This window comes from Lathamus discolor, chromosome 1 (genome assembly GCF_037157495.1).
Source record: "Lathamus discolor isolate bLatDis1 chromosome 1, bLatDis1.hap1, whole genome shotgun sequence".
NCBI lineage: Eukaryota > Metazoa > Chordata > Aves > Psittaciformes > Psittacidae > Lathamus > Lathamus discolor.
The window spans coordinates 1,099,868-1,120,459 of record NC_088884.1 but is presented as its reverse complement, the minus strand read 5'-3'; the positions used below and the strand labels follow the sequence as shown (position 1 = coordinate 1,120,459).

General features: G+C 52.1%; 1 protein-coding gene and 3 long non-coding RNA genes across 9 annotated transcripts in view; 3 read left to right on the top strand and 1 right to left on the bottom strand.

The window, feature by feature from the left end:
• Nucleotides 1–17,269, bottom strand: part of GATA3 (GATA binding protein 3) — a 27,869-nt gene extending 10,600 nt beyond the window's left edge. Inside the window, exons 1-4 of one of the 6 annotated variants that reach the window (XM_065665786.1) lie at nt 17,183–17,269; nt 8,351–8,957; nt 5,198–5,734; nt 2,288–2,433 (exon numbers count right to left, since the gene is read on the bottom strand). In XM_065665786.1, coding sequence (XP_065521858.1) covers nt 2,288–2,433; nt 5,198–5,734; nt 8,351–8,591 — 924 coding nt within the window. In that variant the 5' untranslated portion in view covers nt 8,592–8,957; nt 17,183–17,269. Of the gene's footprint in view, nt 1–2,287; nt 2,434–5,197; nt 5,735–8,350; nt 9,099–9,135; nt 9,469–9,553; nt 9,868–11,296; nt 11,314–17,182 lie in introns of those variants that run through there. The other 5 variants (XM_065666218.1, XM_065666131.1, XM_065665878.1 and 2 more) reach the window with 5 other exon arrangements.
• LOC136007864 (uncharacterized) lies at nt 8,872–9,997 on the top strand. The gene is made up of 2 exons (XR_010609899.1): nt 8,872–9,324; nt 9,720–9,997. It is a non-coding gene; the product is annotated as an uncharacterized LOC136007864 (long non-coding RNA).
• LOC136007904 (uncharacterized) lies at nt 14,220–15,736 on the top strand. The gene is made up of 2 exons (XR_010609908.1): nt 14,220–14,637; nt 15,203–15,736. It is a non-coding gene; the product is annotated as an uncharacterized LOC136007904 (long non-coding RNA).
• LOC136007935 (uncharacterized) lies at nt 15,844–20,406 on the top strand. The gene is made up of 3 exons (XR_010609924.1): nt 15,844–15,950; nt 16,618–16,761; nt 20,061–20,406. It is a non-coding gene; the product is annotated as an uncharacterized LOC136007935 (long non-coding RNA).
• Nucleotides 20,407–20,592: the final 186 nt, after the last annotated feature.

Below are 20,592 nucleotides of genomic sequence, written 5' to 3'. Positions count from 1 at the left end.
TCCTCAGCCCCCTCGCCTTCACAAGTGAGGAAAGATCAAGTCAAGCTGCAGATACACATCAACGTCGATGCACATGAAAAGTAAATGCGGGCCCAGCTTTTGTGTCTTCTGGGGGAAATAAAGAGAGATTCAAACAGCAGCAGGAATGTTTCTCTTGGGTTTTTTCTCCCCAGGCAGTGCTGGATAAGAAATATATATAGAAAATTCAAAAGTTCCCATTTAGCAAAGATATTTAAAGAAAGGGAACTTTCTGTAACTAAAATGCGCAAGATTGGAGTGATTATGCAAGGCAAGGTCTCTCCTTACCTTTTTTCTTTCTCTTTCCTATTTTTTTTTCCCCAAGAATGACCTTTTACAACGTATTTATTTATACAGTTCGTTTTACATGTGCCGGGCCGAGGGTGACTCGGGACATTCTTTCGTGGTTCCATCAGACAGTGTTTGAAAGCTCTCCCCCCTGTCTCTTTCCAGCCGCTTTCCTATTCTGCCTCCCCCTCCGCTTGTTTGGATACGCTCAAGCTCCTGTGTGTTTGGGCTGGGGAAACAGAGCTGTTGTTTAGGAGTTATCTCCAGGGCTCAGATATCCGGCAGCTTTTTCCTAGGAAGTTCACTTTACACATAAAGAGAGAACGAGGAGGAGGGAAAAAAAGGAAAGGAAAAAGAAAATGAAGGGGGGGGGGGGGGCGTTTAAGACACAAGGGCCGGGGGCAGGAGGAGAAGGCAGCAAAAGAGCTGCCCAAAAGAATCAAAATCCCAGCCTCTACTTCCCTCCCTAGAAAGCTTTTCCTTTTTTCTAACACGGCTGTGAAAGATGAAGGAAACCAGCGTTTTCCTATGCAGGCTTTTCCCGTACAGGAGAAGTTTCATCTGCGGGAAGTTTGGGGGTGGAGGAGCAAACCCACGTCTTCCCCCAAACCCACAGGGCCAGACAGAGCTGCCACCACTGCCCCTCGCAGTGCAGCCCCTCCTGGGGCCGTATCCTGCAAACACTTCCCAGCACCTATGGCAATAAAGCTGGTCCGATAACGCCAGTCCAGTTTTGCAGGCGAGGAAGCTGAATCCATGCCTAAGAGTTGCCTCTCCGAAGCCCTGAGCACCTTCATGGGGAGCACAAGGTCAATAAACCTTGTATTACCACTCTCCTTCCCGCAGGATCCAGCCATGCCAGGCACAAGCCTTATGCAAGGCCGGATGCATCCATCACCTCAGAAACTCCATGGAGAGGCAAGAGCTGCTTTTCCTCCGCGTTTTGAGTGGCCTCCAGGAGCCCATCCACATTTTGAACAATAACGAAACCAAAAGTGCCCCAATTCAAAACCTTCAATAACTTCCCAAGCAGGGAACATATTTTTTCCCCCCATTTTGATGTATCTTTTCCCCTTGTGGTTTGCCTGATTATTTGCCAGATCTATTGCAATGCATTTATTACCCATGCCCACAGCTTCCAGACCTTTTTGTGGCTTCCAGGGAAATCCGTAAGTAGATCACTGGGGATGCTGTAACTTATTGCCTGTACACTGTACAGTCCTGAGGCTTGCAACTGGGACTTCAGATATAGCTAATCATTTTGTCTTCCTCCAGCTTTTGTGACCCCAGGCACACATTCAGCTTCACACACTCACCAGCCTTTGTCATCCCCTACCTTGTGGTCATGCTCACACCAACTCAGAGAGGAATGACATGATTTTAGACCCACATAGTTGAGGTACAAATGACCACACGTGGCACCAGGAGCATCAGCCAAGAGTCTTGCAGGACCAAAGTCCAGGCGATGGCCTAGCGGTACCCAATACCTAGCTTAGGTCCCCTTTCCACGACAGAGCCAACCAAAGGGGATGGAAACACACTCGGAAAGGGAAAGACAGCAGTGTGGAAAGCCCAGGAGAAATCCTGTTCTCCTGATACTGATCTCTTTGGTCACTAGGAAATGATTACTTTGCCCTTAGCCCATGGAAAGAGCCACTGTCCCCATTGTCCTTGGGTTACCATCCCAAAGTGCGCAGGGGACGCATCTGCCCCATTGTGACCTGAGAGAAAATTCTGTCCTGGTTTACAAGAAGCTCTCGGTCTTGATTTTTTAACCTGTTTTTCCTTTTGCAAGAAGGCCAAACAGCTGAGGCCCACAGCAGCTAGGAGCATCACTCCGAGCATCCCCATCTCCCAGACCTCTGATGTAGTGGAAAGAGATTTTGGAGCTGGCTGAGCTTCCCTGTCCATCCTGAGCTGCAGACAAGAAGCAGAAGTTGCGGAAGAAGGTAAAGAAAGAATGAAATGGAAGGAGACTCACCAGCCTTCTCTTGGGTTTGATCAGGGGCCTGTTCTGCCCGTTCATTTTGTGATAGAGTCCACAGGCGTTACACAAATAGTGCCCGGTGCCGTCTCTTCTCCACAGAGGGGTTGAGGTAGCCCCACAATTTACACACTCCCTGCCTTCTGGAAACAAGAGAGCACATAGTTCACTTAGGGAAAGCAGAGGTAAAATAGGCTGGGAAAAGGCCGCCCCCAAAATAAAACAAACCCATACAAGTTGCAGCCCTGTCAGGCCTTGCCAGACCTGTCCAAATTCAGGATGTCCAAGCAAGGTTCCAAGGCCATGGCTGAGCAACATCCCTGGCATCCCATCCGCCTCCCCGGCATCACCCCACAGGCAGCATCAGGCCCATGTCCCAGCAGAAGAGGGACGGTGACAGTGACAGCTCAAACCCCATGGTGGCTCAAGGGGCTCCTTTGTGGCAGGATGACAATTCCCCCCTCACCTCTGGATTTAGGGATTCTACAGCCCTCCAGCCCCTGTGTTGCCACACGGGCCAGGCAAACCTTGGCAGGCTTTGCAAGGGGCCTCCATCCCTTTCCCCCGAGATGGATGGATAGCCAATGTAAGCCCATGCTCCCCTTTCCAAGGACCCCAGGGTCGTTCCTGGAGCACTGCCCTAGCTCCCATGAGCCTGGCAGGGGAGAATCTTCCTTTGGCCTCAGGTCAAACCTCATCAAGGCCCCCAAAATAATCACATCTCAACAACCAAAACAGCTCCTGGCCCCAGTCAATACACAGCCACTCTGCTAATATCTGCTATTGATTAATTTGCAATTAAGCTTGCACCTCCCAACTTGAGGAAACCTCTCTGGCCTCCCCACCACATCCTCAGGCTGCTGGTCGATCCCCAGTATTTGGGATCCCAAAAGACCTTTCCCTCCTTCTTCTCCTCCTTTTTGCCACCTCTCTATCCTCACCCCACTTATTGGGAGGTCTCCCGCACCCCCAGCTTGGAAAAGGGAATTGAGAGGGGGTGCGGGAATGCGGCTCAGCTACTTTCAGAGGTTTGAAGAGTATTTTTGGTGGGCGTTTGGTATATTTGGGTTGGTTTCTTTGCACTTAATGACACTCTCAGCCCATGTGAGAGCAGCAGAAGACCTGAGCCGGCCAGAGCAGAGCTAACTCAGCTCAGAGCCGGCTCCCCACTGCCCCAGCCTGCTCTGTGTTCAAGCAAGAGACATCCGCGCCCTAACCACAAACGGCAACCGTTTTTCCAGAGCCTTTGCACTGAACCCCTCTCCTCTCACCACCCCTCCAAAACACAACAACAACAGAAACCTCTCTTTTTCAGCCGTTTCTCCCTCTTTCATCCTGCAAAAACAGCCCATTCCCTCTCGTTCTCCTCCAGCTCCAGCCCTCTTTGTCTGCGAGCTTCCCAGCTTGCTAAAATCAACTTTAAAAGAAAGGAACAAAAATAGGTGTTGCTGCTGGGGCTGGGTTATCACAAGCCGCAGATGTCTCTCTAGAAGGTGAAGTAACAGAAAGTGGCAAAAGGAAAACAACGAGGGGGGCGGAGCGGGGCGGGGAGGGGGGGGAAGGCGGTTTGAAAATACCGCGCAGCCGGTGCCCCTGCGGGAGCTGCGGGAGGCCGGGGGAGCTCGGCCCGTCCCGGCATCAACCGGTCCCTACCCCGACACAGAACCCGGTCCGTACCGGGGCCAGGCTGCGAGCCGCTCCCGTTAATACCCAGGTCGTTTTGTCCCCCTCCGGTTAAACGGGGGCAGCCGCTCCGGGGCTGTTTGAGCCTCTGTCCCTCTCTTTTGTTTCACTCCATCTCTCTCTCTGCCCTGCTTTCATGTACAAAACATACAGGTCTGGGTTTTTTTGTCACTCTAACCGCATCCGGACTCTATTAAAGTTCCTGGCGCTGGATAAACAATGCAACTGTCGCGTGCAGCAGTCTGAAAATAATTGGATTAGCTCAAACATATCAGCTAAATAGAGACAGTCCCTGCTCAGACAGACAGAGTAAATGTCACCCTGGAAAAACCCTGAAAACTGATCTCATTCATGCCAGGCAACCCTGCAGCAGCCTCCTCGGAAAAAGAAATAGAGAGAGAAAAAGAGAGTTTTGACTAATGGCCCTTGCCTCTGCACACACACACATACATACATACATACATACATACACCCCCCCCGCCCCGCTGCACACAAACGTCCAAACACGGAGAGTTCAGCCATCGGGACCTGCGGCCGCGCAACTCCCGCACTCCGCGGGGTGCGCAGAGTGCTGGGACACCCCGGGTCCCCCCACCCTGGGCCCTGCGGTCAGCTCTGAGGTGGTGCGTTAGGTATGGGCAAAGTCGTTGGATGGAAATGGATGGGGCTGGAGGTGGGCAAAGCCCTTGAATGGAGGTGGATGGGGCTAGGGGATGCCTCGGGGTGCTCACATACCCCCCACCAAGGGAAAACCCTCCCCATATCTGTGGGGAAGAGGCCATGGGAAAAGCGAGGCGGAGAGGGCAGGCAGGGGAAGTTGGCCGGGATTTAGTACCATGATTAAAACACAGAGATACACTAATGCTGCGGTTCCTTGGGTTTCGCTTCCTCCCCAGGCGTCGGAGCTGAGCGCACCGGGGGCGCCTGGGGAGGAGGGGGGGGACCGGAGCATCCCCCGGGCAGGAGCCCTGAGGAGCTGGGGTGATGCCCGACAGGCCTGGGGCTGCACTCCAAGCCCGGGCTGGCCAAGGGGGAGCTGGGTTATAAACCAGGGCAAGGTGAAATGTTGACCCCCCCCCAGCCCTGGGGCTTTCACCACACAGATGCCTGTGCGCATCCCTCTGTACGGGAAGGATGGGGGGAAGCCGTTTTCCTTTTGCCCTCCCGCTTTCCCACATAACTTCCTCTCCCGAGCAGTGGGCATCAAGAAGCCAAACGCCCTACCTGTGCTTGACCGTGCTTTCGGTCGCGATTTACACCCAAACCCGGTAGGCGATCCTCCTAGGAGGCTACTGGGGGGAAAAAGTCCAGAGCCATATTCTGGGACATACGGCGGGTAGGTCGTGATGGGGTGATGAGCAGAGGAGGTGGCTCCTCCTAAAGAGGCCATGCTGCTCCGGGAGTGAGAGGACTCCAGCTTCATGGTATCGGCCAGGGACACCTGGTATTTGATGCATTCCTTCTCGTCCTGCCGGGTGGAGCCGGTGGAGCCGGGTGTGGAGATGGACGGATCCGGGGACACATCTTTCGGAGGGGTCGGTGGGAAGGTGAAGAGGTGCGGGCTGGAGTGGCCGGCGGATAAGGTAGAAGAGGAGGCGGGTGGATAAACGGAGAGGGGTCCCGGTGAGCTGTGATGGATGGAGGTCTTGGGGAAAGGGCTGAGGTTCCATGGGGAAGCGCTGTGGTGGCTGCCCAGCGCCTTGCTCCCGTCCAGCCAGGGCAGAGAGCCGTGCAGCAGCGGCGGGCGGCAGACCTGGCTCCCTGCGCGGAGAGAGCACAGCCGCACACCGGTCACACTCCCCTCGCCCCACGGACACACGGGGGGCCGGCCTGGACCCCCCCACCCCCCCGAAAGGGCTCTACATCCCAAATGACTTCGGATGTAAAACCCCGCTCCCCTTTAAAAAATCACAACCAAAAGAAATAACAGCCCTGATCCGTCTTGTGGATGTGCTCCCCGCCCCAGCCCCCCGGGACATAGAATTTGGGTTCACTGTCTCCCCTTCCCCTTCCTCTGTTGCGAAGATCCTGCCTGAAATTGCCAAGACCCCGCTGCAGAATTCATTTCATTTTTCTTAGCTGGGAAATAATTTCCCGCACGCTGCCTTGGGCTATAAACCCGGGGAATATGCTGGCCAAACGAAGGAGACCAGAAGGTGCCATCAAACTTGGCGACAACCTTCCCAACAGAGCCGATAAACTTTGTAAACTGCCCAGCTTGTCTCTTTTCTGTCCCCCCTTTTCCATGAGGCTGCACATAAATGTCAGGCGGCTTTTTCATGGCGATATGGCACAAGAACAGAGCACCCACTGTCCCGAAGGAAACTCTTCATCCCGTTCTTATGACAGGAGGTCCTTCACTTGTATTTTAACAGAGACCTGGGCTTTGAAATAAACACAGAACAGATTCACTAGGCTAGATTTACGCAGTCAAACCTAATTTTAATTTTTGGGTTATAAATGTTCTTAAGGGATGGTACCTAATATTTTAAACTCATCTTTGCCCTCTCTATAAGAAATAAAACTATATCCCCCAAAAACCTCAAATCTACCCAAAATCCCCAGCAGCTCGTGCAAACGGCTATAAGCTGAAAACCACAGTTACTCAACTGGAAAAAAAGCAAGTTTGTGCCTGCTAATAGAGCCCTGGAAAAGGATTTGACAACTAGAGAGCCTCAGCCTCTGTAGGTATCGTGATATGTGTGTAAAGGCTGCTAAATATACAGAAGGAGAGATGCAAACAGAGATCTACAGAGCCAGGGCGAGTTAAGGAGCCGGTGCAGTGTGGACACGTTATGTTTGCATGGGAGCTTGTGAGTGTCTAGAAAATCTCCAAGCTACTTTTGCACCGTACCAGGCATTTGTGAACAATACTGAAAGTAACTGCTCGAAAGGAAGGGAAGGTGGGTTATACGAATAGAAAGGGTCAAGATTCATTATCTTCTCCAGGAAGTAACATAGTAAATAATATTCAGGCGAGATCAGAGAGACCGCATTTCCACTTTCTGCTGATAGATTGGGGGGGAAAAAAGAGAGAGAAAAGCAAAGAAAGAACGGACAAAGGCTGCTGATCCTTAGAAATAATTGTTTTAAAGGGTCTAATAGCAGAACAATGCGGTTACTGAGCGGAGCCTAATGCAGACCCGCGCTCAACAAGTAGCTGAGGGCCGGGAGCAGCCCCTTAACCGGCTTGCCTCCATCTCTGTTCACTTATCCCGCTTTCTGCTCCTTGATTTTGGGGTGATTTGCACTGCGAACCTCGGGTATTTAGATTTCGACAGGACAGAGGCCACTGCCCGGCTTCACAAATCACCATCTGTTTTTCCCCTCCTTTTTTTGTTTGAATTCTTTTCGCTATTTTCTTAACCACGCAGGTAAACTCCGGCTACGAACGCTGCATCTTTCCAATTCCTCCTAAAAGATGGCCCCAAAGCGCTCATCCCTCTGTGGAGCTGGGCCCCATCGGCGCCAGGTATTTCACCTCCTTTCTAAAAGCTGTGACCCAGGAACTAAACTCACACTGTGGATCGTTACCTTCCTGCAGGACCCTCAGGGAAACACAACCGGGCTGATACCTAACGACAGCAAGGCACTTCTATTTTGTCTTTCTCTCTTATTTTTAACACACGCCGTGGTGAGGCCCTGGGTGCATGTGTGGAAGTTTCGACCCAAGCCCTAGCGAGCTTCCCGAGTGCCAATGGAATAACCCAAGCGTGAGGACAGCGGGGTCATCTTCACACCCCTGCTCCCCAGCCGGCTTTTCTGCCCCAGAGCAGCTTAATCGTGCAAAAACTAAACACCGCATGAAAACCCTGACTGTTCACCTAATTGAAGCGGGGCGGGGGCTGGAAAGAGGGGAAGAGGAATAAAGCAGGAGAAAGATGAAAGGGAGAGAAAGAGAAGGAAGGAGAGGGGGAGAAAGGGGGGAAGGGAGAGAGGTAAGAGAGGAGCAGAAGAGAGCAAGATAAAGAAAGGCAAAGAAGTATAAAGAAAAGAGGGAAAGAGAAAGAAAAGGGAAAGGGGTAAAGAAAGGGAGAAAGAAAGGAAAGGGTAAAGAAAGAAAGAAGAGAAAGGGGGGAAAGGTGAAAGAAGGGAAAGAAAAAGAAATAGAAAAGAGGAAAAGAGATAAGAGAATAAAAGAAATATGAAGAAAGAGAGAAAAATAATACTTTAACAAGAAATAGGTAAAGAAAGAGAAAGGAAGGGAGGGAGGAACACAGCCTGGATTTGGGGTTATTTCCAACAAGCCCACCCCAAAATCCACCCGTGACGTCGTTTCCCCGCTGGCTGGAGAGGGTCTGCCCGGGCCGCTGGGCTCGGGGCAGCGCGGAGCCACCGGGGCCGGGGCCGGGATCTCGGTGTCTGCAGGGCACTCACCGTGATGGGCCGTGGGGTATCTCTGCACGGTGGCTCTCACGGAGTTGCCGTAATAGGGCGGGACGGGGTTGCCTTGTCCGTCGATATTAAAAAGTACATCCACTTCCTCGGCGAGAGGATACTGCGTGGGGTCCATGTAGGTATGGCCAAGCGTGGGGTGATGTGAGTCCGGGTGCTGCCCATTGAGCACGGCAGGGTGGTGGTGGCTCACCCACCGCGGCTGGTCCGTGGAGACCTCCATCTTCCGCGCCCGCTGCTCCGCCGCTGCTCTTCCTCTCTTCCTCCTCCTCAGCAAGGCACGGAGGCAGAGACGCTGCTGGAGTTATTGGGAGAGGGGGGGAAGTGCTCGGCGAGTCTGGGGATGCTTTCTGGTTAAGTTTGTTCGAAGTGGAGGGGAGGGGGGTATGGTGAGAAAAGGTCGATTCCGGGGAAAAAAAAAAAAAAAAAAAAAAAAAAAGGAAGAAAAGAAAAAGAAAAAAAGAAGAAAAAATAATGTAAAAAAGAAAAAGAAAAAAAGGAAAACAAACTCAGGGGATAAAAAACTCTACGAAGTGAGATCCCCTCGGTATCTTCCGCTCTTTTGCAGATGTTTCTCTTCTTTGATCACCTGTAACGAGAAAGAGGAAAGGGAAGGAGCAGAAAGAGAGAGAGAGGAGGGAGAGGCAAGAGAGAGAAACGTGCTTGAGAAGTTCTGAACTTTAGCACCTGACTTTTTAGGCAGCAGAAAACCCATCCCATCCCTCGGCAGCCATCCCTGGGAAGCGCCTGCTCTGCCCTGGACCCACCTCTCCCAGCGCCTCTTTCTCTTTCGCTCTCTCCCTGCTCGGAGCAGCTCTCACCGCCCTCCTCCTGCACTCGCTGGGTCACTGGGGGTGGGTTTTGGGGGGCTCGCTCTCCTTTTTTGTCATCGCGGTTGTTCGTTTATTTGTTTATTTGCTCCATTTGCACCTGAGAAGCTCCAGCGGCTCAAGCCGGTGAGAACTTGTGCCCTTCTCTGCTCCGCAGTCACTTTGATTGCTCATTAATTATTATGCAACCGAGAAAGGGGGAAAGAAGGGGAAAAGGAGAAAGGAGGGGGGGGGATACAAGGGGGGGAAGCGATGCAGAAGGGGGTGTGGGTGCAGGAGAAAAGGAGAACGGGGAGGGAAGGGGGGGGGGGGAGAGGAAAAAAGCGACAAGTTGCTAAAGAAATTGCGCACAAACCTTGGTGGAGAAGCAGTGTGTGACCCGGGAGGGATGAAGCTGAAAGTGCTTGATCAGATCAGATTGTGCTCGCTCGCTCTATTTTTTTTTTTTTTCCCTATTTTTTTTTCCTCCCTCTCTCACTCATTTTTTTTTTTCCTTTTTTTTTTTTTTTTTTTTTTCACAGGGAAGGCATTCTTTCTGAAAGGAGCAGGATGGCGCCAGCCGGCTCAGTGCTTACAGACAGCTGTGGCGAGACGCAACTTAAGGAGGTTCCAGTGTCATAAGCCCGGGGGAGGCGGAGCCTGTCCCCGCCCGAGGAGGGGACCGGCGGGACGCACCGGCCGCCCCCTCCGGAACCCCTTCGGACCAACTTTGAGTCCTCCCCCCCCGCCCCTTTGCTCTTTAATTATTTCTTATTTCTCCCTTTTCTAAGGAGGAAAAGTTTTCCCGCTCGCCTTCAAACTCTGCCAATGCCCACTCCGGGGGGGGACGGGACCGGTTCTCTTCTCCTTCAGGCATCCCGGGAAGGGGCAGGAGAGACCGGAGACCCCCGCGAGCAGCCGGGATGAGTCGGGATGTACCGGCAGGTGCAGGACCCCCGGGAGCTGCCCCTGCTCCTACAGCGGCGGGTTTAGAGCGGCTCCTTCTCGTGAAGGATTTAATTGTCGTTAGCAAGGATGTACGCGCAGGGAACGGCGGCGTGTGGGAATAACGCGGTTTTGGGGTAGTTCAGGGTGGTTTCTTTCGCGTTTTGCAGGAGATCCCAATGCGGGACAAGGCGAGGAGCCAGGGGAAGGGAAACGGGAGCTGAGGCCCGAGGTGGGCTGGGGGGACTGGGGGGAGCCGGTCCCTACCCCCGGTCCCTACCCCCGGTCCCTACCCCTGTCCCGGCCCCGCCGCCTCCCAGCAGGGGCCGCCGCCAACCGCGGCCGCAGCCAATGGGGGGCGAGCAGGAACTGGGGAGCCGGCCCCGGGAGGCGCTGATTGGCTGCGGGCCCGAGCCCCGCCGGCCGGGCCGGGCGCTGCGTTGAGCCAGGGCATCCCCTAGCGGCCCCGGCGGCATGGCGGCACCGGGCAGGGACAGCGGGGCTGAGGCGGGGGGAGCGGGACGGGAGGTAGGGGAGAGGGAAAGAGAGAGAGGGGAGGGGGAGAAGAGGGGAAAGGGAGAGAGGAGAGTGGAAATAGTGACAGAGGAGAGGAGAGTGACAGAGGACGAGAAGGAGAGGAAGAAGAGGATAAGAAAAAGAAGAGAAAAAGAAGAAGAAAGAGGGGAAAAGAAGAAGAGAAGAGTAAGAAGAGGGAAAGGAAAGGAAAGGAAAGGAAAGGAAAGGAAAAGGAAAGGAAAGGAAAGGAAAGGAAAGGAAAGGAAAGGAAAGGAAAGGAGAGGAGAGGAGAGGAGAGGAGAGGAGAGGAGAGGAGAGGAGAGGAGAGGAGAGGAGAGGAGAGGAGAGGAGAGGAGAGGAGAGGAGAGGAGAGGAGAGGAGAGGAGAGGAGAGGGAAAGAGGAAAGGAGAGGAGAGGAAAGGAAAGGAAAGGGAAAGGGAAAGAGGAAAGGGAAGGGAAAGACGAAAGGAAAAGAAAGGAAAGACTAAAGAAAATGGGAAAGAAAAAATAAATGAAAAAAAAAAGGCAGGAGGGGAAAAGTAAAAAAAAAAAAAAGAAAGAAGAAAAAAGGGGGAGAAGAAGGGGGGAGAAATAAAAGGGGGGGAATGATAACAATTAGAGGGAAAACAAGTACAAGGAATTAGACAAAGTCACTCACGGTGCCTTTCCGCGCCGTGTCTGCTCACGCCAAGAGCGCGTCTGCCTGGCTGCGGGGAAAGCGTCTCCCTGGAGTCTTTATACGGGGGGAGCTAATTAGGAACCGGGCTCCGCGAAGCTCCCGCTCCCCCGTGTCCGCTCACGGTGTCCGGGCGACGGGGCCAGCGCCAGGCTGGGTTCAGCCTCGACGAGCGGCGGAGCTGAGCCGCCAGAAGCGAGCTCCGGTCCCGGCGCCCTGTTTAAAACCGGCTTTAAAACCGGTTTTAAGCCCCCGGTGCTGCCCATCCGCGGGGACAGAGAGCTGAGGGATCGCGCTCCTCCGTGGGGATGCACCTTTGTGTAGTCATTGCACTAAAAATCGTAAAATTCAGGGTGATCCCCCCAGTTCTTGGGGTGCACGGGAGAGGAGGAATGGATTTATTTGCAGGCAAGAGCGCAAACTTTCCACTCCCCGACCCCAAATTTAAGCGTTTTATGGCCAGGAGGGCAAAGTGTCTCCTTGGGATTTGCCTCTTTATCCCTGCTTCCCAAACTTCCCCAGCTCCCAAGCAGACCCTGCGGGCGAGGGTGGGCTCCAGCACTTAGGAAAAGTCGCTTTAAAAAGAAATCTCTTTTAACATATCGTTACCGGCGGGGGGGGGAAGAGGAGGGAGGGGGGGTTCTTAGTGCCGAGCTGGAATTTTGGGCCAGGTGAGCTGAGATTCCCAAATCCACCTCCATCCGCAGTTACAGCCCTGGGACCTACAGCCGTGGGGCCACAGGAGGGGAATTTCCGTCTGGAGGTCACAAAATTGCTGAAGCAGCGAAGAAATGTGTCTTTTCCCTGTCCGGGGGTAGGGGAAAACCATTTTCCTTCAGCTTTTTGGTGGGTACGGAATGTTTAATGCGAGGTAAAATGAATAATGTCAAAATATAAGAGAATGAAATGAAATAATGATTTTTAAGGGAATAATAAAATTAAATAAAATAAAATAAAACAATAAAATGTATTAAAATAAAGTAATAAAATACATATAAAATTAAAATGCATCAAGAGCTACACCAAGTCTAATCAATGGCGAAGGAGGAAGAAGTGGGAACAGCGCCGAGGGCCCCGTCCTGCCCCGACGTGTGGGGGGTTAAAGGGTGGCATTGCGGGACCCTGCGCACCGCCTGCTCCTCGCAGCCCTAGCCCCAGATTTGGGGGAAGAACACTCGCTTTCACATCTAGTTTCCTGCGCTTGTCATTTTCTCTACATTATCACGCTAATAGACGCGATGCTCCTATCCCCTCCCCAGCCGGGGGTGAAAGAGGGATGGGGAGGGCAAAACCACCCCCTTCATAAAAGTGGGTGGAAAAGAGGAAATAAAAAGAAAGAGAAAAGCAATCCCATCATTCCCCCCCCCCCCCCCGGATTAATCTGTGATCCTGAGGAGCGCTGGCATTGACCGTCCTTTTCCTAGGCTGTGGCTGCAGCTCCAGCCCCTCGGCCCACCCCCGACCCCCCCCTTCCCGCAGGGTTTCCAGTGACAGCTCGGCCTTCAGAGGAGCCCATTGTTGGAGCAATTAGCCCCAAGCTGGCCACCAGCCGCCAGATAAGGCCCGGGGGCTCGGGGGTTAATTCTGCCTGGGGTAATGGGGGGGGGGGGGGGGGGGGGAAGCCAACATCTGGGAAGAAAATGGGGCCAGTTCTGGTGCTAAAAAAGTCAGGAGGAAACGCTCTTGATCAAAAATAACTGAAAGTCCCCAAAAGAGGGAAAATAAATGATTAAATACATCAAATCAACGACAATTAAATATAATAATAAAACTCACCCGAACTGGGGGAAATGGGGTGGTTACCCAGCCTCCCCCTGCCCTAAAAATGACCAAATGGCACTAAAGCGGCCTTCCCCCCCCCCCCCCCCCCCCCCCCATTTTTCCTCCAGGTCTTCCTATTAAAATAGGTATTTAGGGAGCATTTTCTGATGCCGGGACCCAGGGGCCACCCTCTGCCTCTGTCCCCATCGGTGCCCATCGCTGCGAGTGGCACCTCGGGGAGGGAATAGGCAGACAAACACCACCCCTCCCTCTTTTACCCCCTTTTAGACGACAATTGACTGAAAGCGGATTAAGTTACGTTTGCTGGGCTGGTTTTTTCCAGGGTACCAGAACAGGACAGGTAAGCTGTACAAACAGCCGGGAGCGAGGAATCGGGGGGTTACGGAGAGGACACGGCCCAGGGCAGAGCTCCCAAGATTGTTACTTCATTTTTTTACTTGTATTATTGAATATTTTTGTTGTCTGTGTACAGCAACTGGCTCCGAGGAAAAAGGACCCGGTTTTGGACCTCCCCCCTGCCGGGCCCTGCTAATGCTGCTGAGATAATCTGGGGTTAAACAAAGAGGGAATAGGTTTTCCCTTTTTTCTTTTTCCTTCTCGAATCAGGCAGGAATTAGGAGCTGTTTCCCCAAGGCCAACACCCCCTTCTCTTTATCAATAGAAAAAGATAATCAGCATCCTTGCAGATAGGGGCTGGTAATAATAATAATGATAATAATGATGATGATGATAATAATAATAATGATCTGAGAGAAAAAGAGACGGAGACACTACACCCGCATTTCTGCATCTCCCCTTTCACACCCCCATGCAACTTCCCCCTGCTCTGAAACCAGCCACATGGGTGGTTTTTCTTCCTTTTCGTTTTATCTTTTCCTTTTCTTTTAATATCTACATGCATATTTCCGTTCTCTTCTTATTATTCATCTCTCTCCCCTTCGCGAAGATGGGGAGGAAACACGAACACACGCACACACAAAGCAGCGCCGGAGCCATGCAAATTCGGAGCGAGAACAAACCAGCGGCTCATTGCACCGGGTCCAACGCTTTTCTCCCTTCGCGCACCAACCCCCCCTCCGGACACACTTTATTTCCCAGCACAAATGATGTTATTTTATGGGGTGAGGACGCGGGGACCCTGTTCTGCCGAAGAAACTCGAAGAATTAAAATTGGGAGGAGAGAAACTGGGACTTTTCTTTCCCCTCCTCTGTCGTAGTCCCCCCCCCCCCACACCACCACCCCTTTGAAGCTGTGGGGAGAGCGACTGCCCCGGGACACTGCAAGAAAAAATAGAGGCTGAGAGAGATCAAAAACCGGCTCCGCAGGTCCCAGAGGCTGCTTCTCCCCCCGACACATTCCCCGAACTGCGCGGCGGAGGCAAAGGCAAGGGGGAGAAAGAGGAGGAGAAGGGGGTAAACCTCCGTGTTCCCCCGTGCCGCCGGTGCCCCGTCCTGCTCCGGGACGGGAGGAAGATTCCTGCTCCCTTCCCACCCTCTTTTCCTCTTCCCGTGCTTCCCTCCGTAGTTTCCAGCTCAAAGCGGTAAGTCCCTTTGCTCCCCCCGCCACCCTTTCCCTTTCTCAGACACCAAAGATGTTGTTTAGGACGGCGTTCTCCCTCTTACTTTAGTTTTCCCCTCTATTTTTCCCCCCTATTTCCTCCTCTTCCCTTCTTCCCCAGCTGCGCGGAGAAGTTCCGCGCCCCTCCGAGCTGCGTTGCCCCTCTCTGCTGCTGTTCCTGCTCCTGCCTGCCCGGGGCTGCGCTCGGGCAGCGCTCCGGTAGAGGCGTCCGCACGGTGAGCTCACAAATGGGACAAGAAAAAGCAAGAAAATCCCTAGAAATCTACCCCAAATTAAGGGGAGATTCAGGAAATTAGCATTTAAAATATAAGTTACATATATATACATTTATATAAGTAAGAGGAGTCGGTTTATTTTCGGGTTTGCTTCATCATTTTTGTCAGGGATAAATTTGAAAGGAAGGCAAAAAGCGTCTTGCTTTAAACCCGATCTTGCGTCTTTCCCTTCTCACCCTATGGAAAAGATGAAGCTGGCGTCGGGTTTAATGGCTTTTCTTCTAAATTTTCGTATTATTTCCCCAAAAGCAGGAATCACCCTGGGATTTAGATACAGCAGAAAACACGGATCGCCGTGCGGTTGGTGTGAAAGGAGGCTGCTGATTTACTACCCCCCACTTCCTTGGCCAGGAGCAAGGGCATATCTCAACCTCCCGGGATTAAAACCGGAGTCATTTACCCCTGGAAGCGTTCGGCTCCAGACACTTTAGAGCTGTCCCTGCACCCCCAAATAAACCCCCCATGTCCACAGAACCATCCTCCGGCTGTAACCCGGCACGGCCGCCTCGCACATTTACCATCCCATGCTCCCAGATTCAGGTTGTACGAGCAGCGTCTGAAATCTGCGGGGTTTCTCTCTGAGGAAGGGAATATTTCACCCCAAATTTCCCTGAAGGGCCCATATAGGCAATTACCGCCCTCTCCCAGTGCAGCGGAGGTGCTGCCTGCATCCCGGGGGGGACCGAAGCCCCTGTTTTCCCTGCATTACCCTGCTCCCTACCTGCCCCAGCAGGAAGCGCTTCCTCGTCTCTTTTTCACTCTTGAAATTAAAAACTAAACCTCAAACCCTCGTGTCTGCGTCAAATTAAAGCAAAATAATAACAATAATAATAAAATCCCTGGGATAAGGAAGCGTTTTGCCCCAGCCGGGAGCAAAGTGCCGGGAGGGAGGACGAACCTTCCTAATGGAGTAAAACAAGCTGGGCCGGTGGTTGTTAATTATCCGGTTGCATTCAAATCCGTCACCCGGAGCCCGCTGCTTGTGTACTGAGAAGTGAAGGTAAGAGAAGCTGGGATGGGTGGATGGAGGGATGGATGGATGGGTGAACGGGTGTATGGGTAAGATAGATAGATAGATAGATAGATAGATAGATAGATAGATAGATAGATAGATAGATAGATAGATAGATAGATAGATAGGTAGATTATAGATAGATAGATAAAGTATTTTGTCCTCTTTCTGTTTTAAAGGCGCCCAAGGACGTTAACGCGCTTTTCTGGGCAGCCCAAGCCATTTTCAAGCTCCATCCCGAAACACTCCCTGCCCGACCTGAAGGGTTGCAGATGTTCCCACAAGAGGGTAAAGAAAAGGAAGACCTAAATCCAGGAGAGCCGGGAAAGAGGCGAAACGCTCCCCTCGTCCTCCGGGTTCTGCCGGAGTCCGGCCTGTCCCGGCCCGCGGGTACCCCCGGGGGTACAGGAACGGGTTCTGGCCCGAAGCGAAGGCCCCCCTTCCTCATCTCATCCTCCTTAACAGCCATCTCCCCTCCGCGGCTGGGGCTTAGGTTTACAAGGTGTAAGAAGGAATATGAGCAGAACGGGGCGGAAGATCGCCCTAATTGGAGCCTATTAGAAGCGTAGGATGAGCGTTGTATGTTGTCTACTAGGTATTTTTAAAGCGAATATAGATAGCACTAAAAATACTGCATATATTATGCACTTTACAGCACAAAGAGCTAGTAGCGTGATCAAATCAACATCGCTGAGTATGAACTGCGGGGAGAGCGCAGAAGAGCGGAGTCCTGCGCGCACGGACATCACTCCACGCATAGGGGCCTCGGGTCTCTATATACGGAGGGATCTGCACATAGGTAGGGAGCCAGGCGCAGATAATTCCCTTCCCGTCCTCAGATCAGCATTTCCCATCCCAGCGATGACAGTGACGCGTCCCATCTCCCACCGCGACCATCCCAGCCTCGCTCCTTCCCTAACACCCGCGGGGAAAAACAGCTTTTTCTCACCCGCTTCCCAAATTCCCTGTCTTTCCCGAGCCGGGGGGTGCCTTTCTCCAAGGTCACCGGGAAAACCCAACTCTCTCCCTAAGGAATAAGGAAGACGGGGGGAGAGACGGGTTGGGTTTCAAGCCCTTGAGCAGAGATCCCCATCCTAATCTCCACATGGCGAAGGAGTAAAAAGAGGCAGAGGAAGAATTAAAATAATAAAAAATAAAGAAAATAAGAATTTAAAAAAAGGGGGGGGGGTGCAGGCAGCCGGGTTAGGGCATTCACTGACCTGGGCAGAGGCGGTTCCTGGAGTCCCGCTCCGGTGGAGCTCTCAGGGCAGGAGCGCAGGAGCAGCGCTGGCATGTCGCAAGCTCCCACCGAGGGGGAAAACCTGGGGGAGCAGCATCCTCCAAAAGCCCACCCTCCTCCTCCTCCTCCTCCTCCTCCTCCTCCGGGCTGGGCTGAAGATCAGAGCTCTTCCGGGTTGGGAAAGGGCAGAGAAGGAGTGAGAGGAATATGATGGGCCGGTTCTTTACACACCCCTCCCGGGAATCACAGGGGGAGGGAAAAGAGGGGGGGACGGATAGGGGCAGGGCCAGGTACCGGGGCTAGCACCGGTGTGAGCGTGATGCGACCTGTCCCGGGAGTGACTGTCACTGCCGGGAGCCTTCAGTGCCTGGGGACAGAGACAGAGACTTGGGGGGGGGAAAGAGGGAGGGAGACAAATACTAAGCTGACGATGATAGGAATAACGCCGGAGCTCGCTCTGCTTGCATCGAAAGCTTTTGAGGAGAAGAGGTGAAATTGGCTATTATGGGCTGTTTCTTCTCCTCTGTCCCCCCTTTTCTTCGGGAGGGGCTTTTATTGCCCCTATTTTCCTTTATTTATTTATTTTTAATTATTATTAATTTTTAAATATACGTTTGTGCAAGGTTCCTGGATTTGGTCAGAAAAAAGCACCATAACCCCAGAATTCCAACCCACACTCATCCTCTGGCATTTGAAGACCTCGGGGGGGGGGGTCTGTTGCCCTGTCCCCCTCCTCTTCATCGGGACGAGGAAGGCTCCTCTGCAGGGGACACCGACCTCGAGGGTGGGTCCCAGCCCGGGGGTCTGTGTGTCCCCCCACTATCCCAGTCTGTGCTTCCAGAGCTGGGTGGGCTCGACCCCAGGGCCGATCTTGCAGAATGAATTGTACGAACTGCAGCCTCCGGTCCCGATCACCCCCTTCCCCCGAGGACCTGGGGGGGGTCGGGGGTTGGGAAGGGAAGATCCTCCCTGTTCCCCAAAAATGCTGTAGGGCCACAGGCTTCGTGGGATGCCCCAAATCTTTCAGCTAAGGGGAGATAGAGCTGAAGCTTTTAACGCCCCCCCCCACTCGTGTTTGTGCCCAGAACTTAATGCTACAGCCTCAGTGTGCCCCCGCCGAGCAAACTTCCACCTTGGTGATGCTCTTGTTTTACTCTTAGGGTTTGTGCGCATTTCTGCAACGCACTTCGCTGGGACGGGTCGGGGGGTCCTGCGAGCAAAACCCAGCAGTACCAGCTTGGGTGGGGGGAGCTTCCCCATGGCAAACACGTCCCGGAGCACCCACACTGACCTGATGGCTTGGGCAGGGGCTTACCGGGATGGAAGAGGGAAAAAGTGGGAAGGAGAGGGAGAAAAACACCTCCCTCACCCCAATTTAGCATTACACTCCACTTCCACCACTGACATAAAATGCTTCCATGGGAATAAAGGAGGAATGCTTTATTCCCAGGACTAAGGAGGGTGCGTGGAGCTTCAGAAAGTGGGTCGAAAATCGATAATTTAGGGAAAACAATAATAATTATATCTATATAATTAGTCCTGGTTAATATTATTCATATTATACATATATATAATTACAATCCTGGTCCCGGAGGGGTATTGTTGGGTTGGGTTTTTTTCTGCTGACGCTGGGAGTTGCTATCTCTGATTCTAGAGTGACTCCCTGTGAGGTGAAAGGTAACGCGATCGCCTCCCAATTCTATCTTTAGAAAACCCATTCAATTAAGGTAATAACGTAAAGCTCATTAGAACTGCGACCGGAGCCTTCCCACCACGAAATCCCTATGGAACCAGCTCGGGCACCCCTGGGGAGGCGGGTCGAGCCCATCTACCCCCGCTAAACCCGTGTTTTTTGCAAGGAAAAAGGTTCGAAAATCAGTGTTTTAAAGCCAAGAGGCTTGAGCGGGTTGTACGGAGCCGGCTGGAGGAGTCGGGGCTAAATCCTGACAGCGTATGGGATAAAATATAAAGGAGAATACAGCTAAAACCGGGCAGGGTGTGTATTCTACATCACCGGGCAGGGAAAATCCCTGGGAAATCTGCTCCCCGAAAATAGCTCTGCGAGATGGAGGGAGATCAACGGGGAATATGTCGGATCCCCCACAAAATGCCCAGAAACACATCATAAATGAAAGAAAGGGGGGTGGGCGAGAGAGGGGAACTGGATCTCGGATATCTGAGCACATTGTAGAAACTAGGGAAACGAAAAATCAAGGATCCTCCTGCAAAAACCTCTTGGGAAGGCCATGGAGATGGAATCCCTATTCCCCCGGCTTAGGGAGGAGGGTAAGAGGGAATTTGGGCACAGGCGCAGGCGCATCCACACAGCACCCCCCCCTCCGCGTTCACCCCGCACCGCGAAGTTCATTTCCAGCTCTGACGGCCGGTGATTCAAAGGTTAAACATAACTAATGAGGCTTTAAATGGCACCCGGGGTTTATCATCGGTATCGCAGACCTTCCCTGATGCTTGCGGTTTAGGTCCCAATATACATTAAAAGCAATAGCCAGGTAGCCAGAGGTTATTTAAATACATACATGCGTATATGTGTGTGTATGGTTATATTTGTTTGTGTATGTATTTATTTATTTATTCACACACACGTATAATTTTTCCTTGTACGTGTATATGTGGAATTTATACATACCGTGTGCGTGTGTGTATATATATTCCATATATATTATATACCTCATATATTCCACACATGTAATATATTAATATACTCTACATATATTAATATATTGTATATATTCTATAGTACACACATATAATATATTATATGCTTTTTCTATAATGGATGAAAAAATATATATCTTGTATACATTATATATACTTTTTCCCCCCCTTGTGTTTTCCAGCTTCCATGGTGAGCCTGTGATTCTCCCAGCGCATGTGGCTAATCCCACCTCTCGCTCTCCTCTTGGCACACATTTAGCCGCCTTATACCTCGAAGTAAATACCTAAACACACACAGAGAGAATCGATTTCGGCTCCGCCTGAACCCGGTTTGCAGTCGGACCTTCCATAAATACGATCCGTGCGGTATTGTTAGTGAGAACCGCTCCGCCGGCTGCAGGGAGGAGGTTGGGGATGGGTTATTTGCTATAATTAAACTGCTCTGGAGAGAAAACCCGTCTTTCTCTGCCCCCGACACAGAGAAAAAGAGTCAATAATCAATAATTCCCCCATCCCCGGCTGTGAAACGTTCCCAGACAGGTTATATTTAATATCAACCTCGTAATCTTCATTTCCAAGGAGGGGTAGAACACTCCCTTCGTCTTGCTCGCTCCAAACGAGCCGCTTTGGCACTGCTTTGGCATTGATCCTGGGCTTTGTGTGCCCGTAGTGTATTCAATTCGCTTTAAAACGATTTCCATTAAACGCAGCCTC